At 38.7% G+C, this 12,160-nt stretch overlaps 1 protein-coding gene across 1 annotated transcript in view; it reads left to right on the top strand.

The window, feature by feature from the left end:
- Positions 1-12,160, top strand: part of tbcd (tubulin folding cofactor D) — a 127,163-nt gene that overhangs the window by 16,160 nt on the left and 98,843 nt on the right. Inside the window, exons 9-14 of the mRNA XM_041222121.1 lie at positions 4,263-4,308; positions 4,668-4,800; positions 9,483-9,628; positions 10,552-10,612; positions 11,247-11,321; positions 11,813-11,907. Of these exons, the coding sequence (XP_041078055.1) occupies positions 4,263-4,308; positions 4,668-4,800; positions 9,483-9,628; positions 10,552-10,612; positions 11,247-11,321; positions 11,813-11,907 (556 nt within the window). The remainder of the gene's footprint in view (positions 1-4,262; positions 4,309-4,667; positions 4,801-9,482; positions 9,629-10,551; positions 10,613-11,246; positions 11,322-11,812; positions 11,908-12,160) is intronic.

Genomic DNA, 12,160 nt, shown 5'->3' on the forward strand with positions numbered 1-12,160 from the left:
TTTTTATTTTTTTTTTGTCATTTGAAAAAAGCTGCTTCAAAGGAATGTGGTTTGTGAGCATGTGGACTGGTGGGACAGGTTTGGATAGAATGACTGGTTTCTCTGCCCTTTGACAGAACCCTTGCAGAGCCTGGGGCGCCTAACCCTGAAACCAGCTTCCCCTTTATTATTATTATTATTATTATTATTATTATTATTATTTGATCATTTAGCAGATGCTTTTATCCAAAGCGACTTGCACATTCTAGGGGGTGAACTATGCATCAACGGCTGCTGCTGCTGCAGTCACTTGCAATAGGACCTCGGTTTTACGTGTCATCTGAAGGACGGAGCACAAGGAGGTTAAGTGACTTACTCGGGGTCACACACAGTGAGATCCAGTGGGGGAGCTGGGTATTTGAACCTGGAACCTTTTGGTATCGAGCCTTTTTCTTTAACCTCTGGATCACCAAGCCTCGTACAGCAGGGTCATCCAGACAATTGTACAGTCTGTTTGATTTATTTGTGTGGCACTTTAACAAGCATGCATCCCCAGGCAGTTTACAGCACAGTACTAAAAAAAAAAAAAAAAAAAACCAGACAAGACTAGCGTTCTTTTGTTAAGGCTTTAATGAAGTTCAGCCAAGAATTAGAGCGTTTGAGGAAAGAAGGCTGTGAAGATGTGTAACATCTGATCTCTGATTTAAAAAAAGAAACAAATAAATACATAATAATAAAATAAGGTAAACACATTTGTTTGGGGGAAACCATTTGTTTTGGCTAAGTGCTAGTACTTGATTTTTCTTACCTTTTATACCTTAAAATTCTAGGTAAAGCAAAATAATAATTTGTGAAATCTTAAGAACATTTCTAGTTTTCAATTTTTGTTTCTTAAAAAAAAAAAAAAAAAAAAACAGTAAAACTTACATTAATCCAAGAAAAATGATATGCCACATCAGGTCTGAGGATTTATTTGTACGTTTTATTTAATAAGTTGCGGTTCATTGTTTACAAAGAAACGTCATTAAGTCACAGCTTTATTTTTTAATGATAATGCTCAAAGCCTACGCATGACTTAAAGGTCTGCTCCAAGTTATACAAATTAGTGACGCTATACCCATCTCCTGCTGTGCTGCCTGTTTGAGAAGTGAGAAGAAATACAGGAACTATGTGGTTGTTTTTAAGACAACAGGTGCATTGCCATGGGGTGTTTGTTTTAATGTACTGATACATAAACATGTGCAGCTCTGGGTGTCCCTGGGTTATGTCAGAAATACTCGAGATCCAGTCGATCTTCACTCAAGTGCTCTGCTGCCTTGAAACTTTTCAAAAGAATGTTAAGCAACGTTATTGAATAGACGGCTTCACAGGAGCTGTCAGATAATGTGTTTTTATCAGGTGATTTGTTAACTTGGCCCAACCAGTTTACCTGAAAACTGCCCCCTTGTCACTCAGAAATCTTAACAGTGTCCTGGGGCTTTAAATTTCAAAGGGCAGTTAATAACAACAACCATTTCTAGTGACTCTTGCTGTAAGAGTACCCCAGAGCACTTTTACAGACACCATATTATTTGTAATGGTGTCAATGTTGGAGTTAATTGTTTCAGATTAAGTTTCCTTCCAGTTTGTTTGAGTGGTTTTTGTGTCAGTGAGTCACTGTGGCAAATTGGCTGGTAAAAGGGGGAACAGGTGTAGTGGTGATGCGGTGCAGGAGTGAAAGGCAGACACTTTAATCCTTTAGGAAGTGCTGTTTATTTGTATTCCAGGTCTGGTGACCGTTTAAATAATAAATCCCCGGCAATACGCAACCATGTGTAAAGCACAGGGATAACAAACAGGGCACAGTACCGAACAGAAAACAAATACACGGTCACCAGTCCTGGGTGAGTGCAGACACTGTTTTGTGCAGTGATGATCCGGATCATGCTGTCCCTCGTTGACAGCTCCGGATTGGTGAGTTAACTGTCTGGTGGTGCAAAAAACAGACAATTACAAGACAGACAATACACAATACACAACACGCTTTTCTGTTTCTGCACGAGAGCTCCTCTCTCGGTCCTTCTCTCTCCTGAGCCTTTACCCAGACGAAGGAAAAGATCAGTGTTACCCTGGCCCCTATATGTAATCCTGCATGACATCAAGGTAAACGGTTGCAGCTGCCTTATTACTTGCAGCTGCCCCTCGTTTACCTTTCAGGTCAATACGGTCTTACAACAGAGTCTCGCTTCTTTCCAGGCTGACCCACTTCCCGGTCCCGGAAACGAACTGTCAGGCCAGCCCTTCCAGATACTTCTCCTCCTGTTCTTTAGCGCCCTCACAGGTCGGGAGGAAGATTTATCACCAGAACTCATTATATTTCTGTCACAGTCACATATTGCCTTTTTTTCAGTTACTTTGAAATCAAGAGCTCCTGTTCAGTTCCATAGACGTATGTAGTTACTTTTGATTAGTGAGTGCCAGCACCATCCAGTGCACAGCAATGTATTGCCAGCAAAACTAAAGGACAGTTGTTTCTAAAGATCAGTAGGTGGTCCTGGCAGGAAACTAGAAGAAAAGAGTAGCACCTACACTCCAGGTGAATGCACCTTAACACAAACTTATCTGAAATAACAACTACAGTATTGAGGCGTTGCAATAAGAACCATGCCTGATAATCCACAGCATACGGGCAGTTAATTAAAAAGAAACAAGGACTTGCATTTGAAGCAAATTACTTTTTAAGTATATCATTAAGGATCGATAAGCAGATCGTGCATTTGTAAAAATATAAACAATTTGGAAACCAGCCTTTGAAAGCATGCCTAGACTTGAGTGCAAGGATAAGATTACAAGCAGGGACTACAAAGAGGACGTGGGAATTTCTGTGTGTTGCCAAACCATCGTTCCCTCAAACTGTTTATTTCTGTGACAGGGTGACCTCTCCCCCAAGTAAATATGTCTAGGTATGCTGGGCATTATTATTTTATTATCATTTTTGAGTATTACTGTTTTCATTGTGTATGTTATTGTAAGGTATTATTGGGGTTTGGTTGTGTATGTGGTGGTGGTTTATACATTTTGTATTTTGTGTCTGTTTATATGCAGGTGGAAGAAAGCAGTCCACTATTTAATATTGTGTTGATTCAGCAGGGAGAGGGTTAACTTCCTCTCCCTGCCTTCACGTGTGGAATGCAGGTGGTCAGGAGATAAATGATCACCAATTGTCTTATTAGCTCCTGACCACCTGCTATATAAGGTTTCGCTCTCAAAGTGTTAGTCTGAGTTGGACAGAGACGTGTTGCATGTAAACTGTAAAGGAACAAAACGAATGCGACTTACTTTGAATCATCCTGAAGGTACTCGTGTCCTTTTTTGTTTGTTTTGTGTTTGTTTATTTGGTTACTTTATATTTCTTAAACATATATACTGTGCAGCCATGCAGTTGTGCCCAGCAGTCCTGTGTTTGTGTACTGCTTCCTGGCCTGACATCATCCACCACCAACTAACCTATCACCATTTCTCAGTAACTAATTTGTGTGTTGCTGTATTTGATAGAAGATTGATTGTCTCTAGCCATAGGCTTCAGCTGTGAGCTTTCTAGACGGGACTTCTTGGGGGGACTAATAGTCCTGGCAGTCTAGATCACCACTGAGGAAGGAAACAAAGGTGTTGTGAACCACACCTATGGGATTCACAGATTTAAGAGGGTTGGCGGCACATTTTGGAAAGATGTTTGGGAGGAAGCTTGTACCTGTAGAAAACTCCTGGGAGACAAGTAAACTAAATGAACAGATCTGCACAAACTATGGAAGTCTATTGTTAACAAACAAGTTCTCGCTGTATATTTTACTCTTGATTTAGAGACCCATCCTCTGTAGTCTTCATTAGTGCTATGAAGAATATGGGGTTTTCCTGTTAAAATCATGTTTCAAATTCAAACTAATAATTTATTTTGAATAAAATTAAAATTAAATAATGATTACAATAAGGCAGGAAAGAAATCTCTCAGGAGTAAAATAAACCTGGTACCCCATTAAATTACCATGTGAACAAAGGACAGTATGTTGTTTATTTTAGACTGTAATTTATGCCTTTGGTTTCCTTTGTGGCATATCGTTTAAATCCAGATATGAATTCTGGTTTAGGAACTAATACAAACATTAACATTTTCTTTTCTCCGAATACATTTCAACCAGTATGTGTTTGAATATTCTCATAATAGTCTCATTACTTTTGAGGCCACAAGCCACTGGAATACATAAAGTAGTAGCAGAAATAATAATTTAAAATTCTCTTTCTTACAGGCTCAGTTGTTCAAGCATGGAAAAAGGGATGATTTCTTACCTTACTGTAAGTCAAACAGTACATAATAGCAACACTGCATTTTTTTAACCCACCCACAACCAACACTGCATGATTTTATCAAAACATGACTCATTCTGGATAATTTTTATATGCATACAGTAATATTGATAAGTATGTTTTAGATGGTCTCATGAACTGGTATGCCAGGTACGCCGTACTGTGTTAGTCAAACTTTTGACTGATACAATAGTGTCTTTTTAGTACTCTTCTAGTCCATACTACCTCTACCTAACCAACAGCTAACAGCTCAAAGCCTTATATACAGCACCGTCAACCATGTTGCAGTATGTGTTACATGTTTCAATGTCCCTTCCTGAGGCCTTGCTTCTTGCTTCTCCCTGCAGCTCCCACGGTCCTCCAGTGCCTTGATAACTGCAAGCTGTCTGAGAGTAACCAGACCATCCTCCGCAAGCTGGGGATGAAGCTTGTTCAGCGACTGGGACTCACCTTCCTGAAGCCAAAGGTCGCCAAGTGGAGGTGGGTGAGGATTTCTCATAAATAGTGTGCCTGTCAGTCAGGACAGCACCCAGGGAAGGAGTGCTGTGGAGAAACCTATACCACAGCAAAGAAGGCATATTTCATACAGCAGCACACCTGTGTTTTAATGTTTATTTTTCTAAGTTAACCCCTGATAATGTCAACTCTGCTTATCACAATTTTCTTCAGTTCCTTTTGAAGTGATATTAATAGGGTTTGTCAGTGTATATGTACTGCTGCTCTTTATTGTATATATGCATGCTTTTTTAAGACAAAATGCAGGGAGGGGCCTCTTTTGAATGATTTAAGGTAATTTTTAAGCTCGGCTGAGTAGACCGGAAGGTCTCCTTGTAGTGAAGGTGTGTGTTAAATACTTAGACAAGGTGACCTGCCCACCTCCGTGACCGCGAGAAGAAAAGATGTTATCGGCCAGCTCACGAGCTGATAGAGAGACTCCCTAATGAGTTTACATTACAAGACGGGTATAATGAGTTTAAGGTACAGGGACTTAATGCAGCTTTGAATGTGTGTATTGGGGAGAGAATACGTGAAGATGGGAGGGGAGGGGGGGGAGGGGAGGGGGGGGAGGGGGGCACATTCCTTCACATTGTGTTTGATTGTTGTTGGTGCTGCGGTGTTGAAACAGTTAAACAGTATCAGGATAGCATTAAGTTGGTCCGTTTCTGACATTTGTTCATTCAGAAAAAAAAATGACAGTAACAAAAATTGAACCGTCTTTTTTAATAAAAAGTAAAAGTGTGTAGTCATTCGAGTTGAGAAATGTGGAACACGGAAACCTCTTACAAAAAGTAAATAACCTAGAATTATATGGATAACTTCAGGAATGAGCAGGAACACCAATGTGGTTTTTTTTGTGGATATGATAAATCGGATGGTATACAGGATTACATATTAGAATTCAACTCATTGTGTCCATTGGAGGAGGTTGAGACATAAAAGTTACTCTGAGTCAGTTACTTTTAATGCAGCATCATTCAACACCATTTTAGTGTTAAACAATGCTTAGACCATTAATAAGTTATTACCATTTAAACCTGACTTTTTCACTCAATATCCATGAAAATATAGCAGCTAGGAAATTTGTGATTTTGGGGATTATTTTATTATGGACTAATTGACCAAACCTGATAATTCCGCTTCGTTCTGAAATTCTGGAACATTTGGCCTGAATTTCTTGACTTTTCATGGAATGACTCATAATTAAGTTCTATTGGAACATACAGTATATGTTGAGCCCTACTGGCACTTAGTGTTGTAGGGTGGGTTTGAAGCTTAACTTTGATTTCCAGTCGTAGTTTAAAATAAATGATGCCTTTTGAAAAGTTGCTCAAGTCTGTTTACAAAACAATACAGGGCCACGCCTGTGGTACTGTTCCACAGATGTGTGAAACCATGTATTCAGTCTGGGCCAGTCTCACTATTGCTGTGGCTACACTGCCACCTCTGACCTAAGCCGACTATAAGTCCTTTTTTTTTTTTTGTTAAAACAGGCTAAGCAGCAAAAACATTTACTGTGTGCAATTGCAGTTAACAAATTTTATTTTTTCAAATCAGCCTTGTTACAAATACTACTACTGCAAATTAAATAATAATAATAATAATAATAATAATAATAATAATAATAATAATTTGTATACAAGTACACTATCTATTTAGTTTGTAATTATTCAAAACATTTATTTAAAACATAACATGAAAAACGCAATTGTGTAACAGATCAACTAATATTAAAAAGTGCAAAGAGGGGGTTGTACAGGTCTTTTGCCAGACCTGCCTGTCGGTATATGTGTTTGTTTTGTGTTTCCGCTCAGAATGCACTCTGGGTTTGAGTTCCGCCCCACCACACTATGACAGCTCTGCTTTCTTACTCTACCCAGTTCAATGCTGTGGTTGTCAAAAAAAAAAAAACATTTGTAAAAATACAGTACCAGTCAGAAGTTTGAGTGCACTTGCTGGAAACCTAGTTTTTTTTTTTTTTCATAATTGACAGTTTTTTATGTCGTATACGTATCTGTAAATACTCGAAAATGAAAACACATGTTACAATATACAATACAAAACAAACCATAAGGAGTATCAAAGCAATGTTCAAGAAAATTGAAAATTGTCTCTCAATCTTGGATTCCTCAAATTAGCCACCCTTTGCCTTAATAACAACCTCACAAACACGAGGCATTTGGTTACAAGTTTCAGCAGGAAATCACCTGACATGTCTTCCCAGCTCTTCTGCAGCAATTCCCCGAGATGTAGGGCACTTGTGGGTAGCTTTGCTTTGACTCTTCTGTCCAGTTTGTCCCATACAAGTTCTATGGGATTGAGGTCTGGAAACTGGGCAGGCCAGGTCATTAGATTGAGTTGCCCTTCACTTTCCTTCTTCGCCAGATAGTTCTTGCACAACTTTGAGGTGTGTTTCGGGTCATTGTCTTGCTGAAGAATGAAGGACTACCCAACTAGCCTTAATCCTGATGGAATGGCATGCCTCTGAAGTATGCTATGATAGCCATGCTGGTTGAGCTTGCCAGGGACTTGGTAAAGATCACCAACTCTGTCACCAGCAAAGCAACCCCAGACCATGACACTGCCTCCTCCACGCTTGACAGTGGGAACCACACATGCAGAACTCATGTGCTCACCCTCTCTGCGTCTTACAAATACTCAGCTGTTGGACCTAAATATTTCAAATTTTGACTCATCGGTCCATAAGACCAACTTCCACTCCTCAGAAGTCCAGTTTCTGTGTTTTTTGGCCCAGGCAAGTCTCTTCCTCTTATTCTGCACTCTTAACAATGGTTTCTTTGCAGCAATTCTTCCAGTTAGGCCAGCTTCACACAATCTCCCCTGAACAGTTGATGTTGAAACATCTATACTTCTAGTAGCATTTAGCTGAGCTTGTATTTCAGGGACAATTAATCGCCGGTTTCACAGACTTGTGACTCGAATTAACTTGTTCTCTGATTCTGAGGTTATCCTTGGCCTGACTGTCCTTGTTCGGTCCTCATGAGTGCCACTTTCTTCAAATCGTACGATATTCTTAGCCACAGCAGTTACAGATACTTGCAAAGTTCTTGCGGTTTGTCTTAAAGATTGACCTTCATTTCTTAAAGTAATTACAGACTGTCTTTGTCTTTGTCTTTTTTCTTTGCTTAACTGAGCGTAGTTTGCCATTTTTTGCTCCCTTACATTCAGGAATGACAAACTTGTGCCTATGCTACCTATATTTATAGTAATCATGGACCCTCATCTGTTAACAATAATTGGTGACAAAAGGTTAATTAGGTAACATGCTGGTTAACTAGGAGAACATCTAACAAGGACACTTTTATACTTAGGCCAGTGTTCTAACACCGTGTTATACACATTTCAGACTTTTAACTGACTTGGGCTTCACCCCTTGCTTTGGGTGACCATTTCATTGAAATTGCCATTGTAAAGTCGGGTGAGTTTACACTGCCTTTCGGGTGGATCTAAGCTGCAGAAAAAAGACCCGAGACGGCCCAAAGCCATCCTAAAAACGGCCAGTGTAAACACACAATATGTGACCTAACTGTGTAGCCTGATATAAAAACAAGCCTACATTGTTCTGCAATAAACAGGGGGTAACGTTGTACCTTAGTCTCTCTCATATTATTTTACGTCATGAGAACTTTCATCATTGGTCCCACGTAACCAAAAACAAAAATAGCTTTATACGCAGGTGAGTTCTTGCAGATAAAACATTAACGTAATGCAACTTTATTATGATTTTGTTTTAACAAAAGCTACAGTAATGACACATAGCTCTACTAAATACAATACATTTTGTGTGAATTGATGGCTGCATTTTGATGAAGCTTTTGGGATAAACTTGTGAGTAACACAAAATACAAGTTTCAGCGGGATAGCCTACTTATTGATCTTGCTTAGAGTTTTCAAAACGTTTTAGCTAAGTGAAGACTTTTTTTTTATATAAATAATAATCACTTGTAACAAATTAATGTGAACTGTAGGCATAACCGTCTTTATGAATTTCCTCTAGTGTGGCATTTAAACCATGTCAGGGTATGTCTCTTTGAAATACCTTTCTAAACTCCTTTTGTAGTCATTTTCATGAAAATGCTCCTATTGCTCAAACTTGATCCACACAGACTTGAGCAGTGTTTATTGCACCACATTGCTGAAGCTTACACAGTTGAACCTGCTAAATTGCATGGTGGTTCCTGTTTGACATTGTGTGGTACAAGGACAGCTCATTACATCACCACATAAGGCTGGATCCAGTTGCAGCACAGTATATTGTGTGCAGCATAAACTGTAGGATTTTGGTACTGTCTTGATTTTGGTATCCTGGTATTCTGTTCCCACAATCTGAATTTAAAAGCAGAAGCTTAATCTACCTGGTGCCCTATGGCATTCCATCATTCTGTTTATGCTATGCTGTGCTATTTCCCCCATTAATTGATTTGACTCTAACTGTGGTTTGCTGCTCTATTAAGTATCTGAAGTGATGTATTGTTTAGCTGAAAACAGCAAATTAGTAGTCACTGTTCAAACATGCAAAAGCATTAAAGTATATTGTTTTGGTAAGATGACAAAAAGATAAAGCCAGAAGCATGTTTGTGTTTTCGTTGCTTGCTGTAAGATAGAATTTGAATATAATTTAAAACCTTTTGTTTTTCATGCAGGTATCAACGTGGGAGCAGGTCTTTGGCTGCCAACCTTTCGATCTCCACTCAGGGTCAGCCATATGCAGTAGCACAAAGCACAGAACTGACAGACAAAGAAGAGGAGGAAGGATATGACATCCCAGAAGAGATGGAGAATGTCATAGGTCAGCACAATATTGCATACTGTTCACAATGTTGGGGAAAAGGTTAATCATAGACAGCTGCAGGTATTGTCAATTTAAAATGCACTTCATTTGGTGTTCTTTGCACAGCATTGAATGAAATCTGGGCAAGGCCAGATCTTGGCGGTACGTACTTCAGAGACAGTGGTGTGTTCAAAGCCAATTAGTGTGAAGCCTTCTGATTGTCTTCTGTGCACAGGATGATAGCTGTAGGATGTTTGAATTTTGACACTGACTCAATGCCTTATACTTGATTTAAACTGTTTAGAAACTGTCTTAGTCTCGAGGGCTTTAATCCCTTGTCTATTAGCCAGCTTATTTCATTACTAGAAGGCAAATGCATGGTTTGTGTTTTGGGGCCATTCTAGAAAAATGACCTGGTGACTGGAGTCGACTAAAAGCAAGACAATTTAGTGAAAATACAGGAAAGACGAGATGTGGAGGGCATTCCTTTAGACCAGGTGGTTGCCAATGGAAAGTGCACTGGCTTTAGGTTTCCTGCATAATACTCACTTGTTAAACCAGCAATTGAAAATGAATGTACAGCTGTTTATTTCCACTTACTGCTTGTGATTTGCTAGGCAGGAACACTAATCCAGTAAATTGATTGTTTTCCATGTTGCTTTAAGCATATTTTACATATTTAAGAAGCTTATGTTGCAAGTAGAGCCGGGCACATTCAAGGGGGGCATTCAAGTATTTGAGAAAGATATACATACTGCTGTGTCAAAGTTCATTCTTTCTGATAAAGAAAGGCTGAACAGTGGAAGAGTGTTGTTAATAGATGATTTGGGTGTAAAATGTTGCACGATGGTAGGAGTGTTAAGTTGTGCAGTATGATTGTCCTTTCTTTGTGTGGTATGTCATACTTACAATCTAGTATTAATCTAGTACTTTATTTTCAGAACAATTGCTGGTTGGATTGAAAGATAAAGACACTATTGTCAGGTGGTCTGCAGCAAAAGGGTGAGTGTCTCAGATTTCACTGGGGTCAAGAGTCTGGTTCCTGGTAACCAAAACAGGATCTTTACAGACTAAACTGATATTAGGAACTACTGTAAATGCAGTGCACATAAATACACACTGTGCTTGGTCTGCGGTTGGGACTTAAATTATAAGCAACAGAGGATTCCTTGCAAATAATTGTACAGGCAGTTGTTCAAGCTTTAGGGCAAATACTGTAAAAAATACCTGTATTGGTTTGTTTCTGTTTGTCTTTGAAAAGCTCTACTGTTCTGTTTTGTAAATGGGGACATTCTGGGAGCAGGACATCCAACAACCATATTTTTGAGATGTTGGACCATGTCTCCAGATGAGAATATATCATTGTACATCTTTTGATTGTTCAAAGTTTAGAAGCTTAATATCAGTTTAAGGCAGGATTATTGTTTGTCACATGCTCAGTTATAAGCATATATATGTAACATTTTGGAGTGTCATCAAAATCTATGCCATGTACTGTGTCTGAACTGAGTTTGAGATGCTGTATTGTAAATGGCCAGTATTATTCTAGTGCTTTCTTGTTGTATTTGTTTTTCACACATTTTCTTTGTTCACTGTACATACAGTATGCTTTTTTAAAAGTTCTTTATCTGCACAGCATTGGCAGGGTGACCGGTAGACTTCCTAAAGACTTGGCAGATGACGTGGTTGGCTCAGTGCTGGACTGCTTTAGGTAATTTCTGTTAATTTGATACTGTGGCATGTTTTATTTATTTTTATTTTAACCACGGCATGCATAATTAATACTTGCATTACTACAAAAAAAAAATGTCATTTTGTTTATTCATCAAAATACTCCTACAGCCAGTAGTAGTATTTATAATTCAAAGTGTGGCTCAAGCCCTTGTGTTTTATTTTGGGTTTATTTAATATTGTACATAAACAAAAGGTTTATTAGTACTGTGGCATAAGCCCTGATACTAGTGTATGACTCATTACGCTATACTACAAGCAAGAACATACTAAGAATAATGTAGCTGGGCCTTCCTTTTGAATTCATTTAATAGTTGTTGTTTTTTTTGTTTTTTTTAGCCCTCTCAGATCATGCAAAGGCAAATATGTATTAGTGTAGAAATCTCACAGGAAATACGATGAGCAGTTTGTAGCTGTCTGTGTTGCTTTGTATTGTCAGTGCATTTGGAGTGATTGACATTTCTATTCTAGCTTCAAAGAGACAGACAACGCCTGGCATGGGGGCTGCTTGGCACTGGCAGAGCTGGGAAGGAGAGGCCTACTGCTTCCATCCAGACTCCCAGATGGTATGTATCTTAAGAACACCTCCATACCTTTTACCACCACTAAGATTTTCAGACAGCTTTTCTCCAACGTGTCTACTCACTGTAGAGTTTCAATTAAAATAAAGTTTGTTTCCTCACTTAAAGTCTGCAGTTTCTCATTTTCAGCTATACTTTTGCTAATTAAGTTAACACATAGACATTGGACCACACTTTTTAATATGTTTTTTATTTTAAAAAGTGTTACAATTTTTTTTACAGAAATGTTCCATCACCT

The sequence above is a fragment of the Polyodon spathula genome, chromosome 21 (assembly GCF_017654505.1).
Source record: "Polyodon spathula isolate WHYD16114869_AA chromosome 21, ASM1765450v1, whole genome shotgun sequence".
NCBI lineage: Eukaryota > Metazoa > Chordata > Actinopteri > Acipenseriformes > Polyodontidae > Polyodon > Polyodon spathula.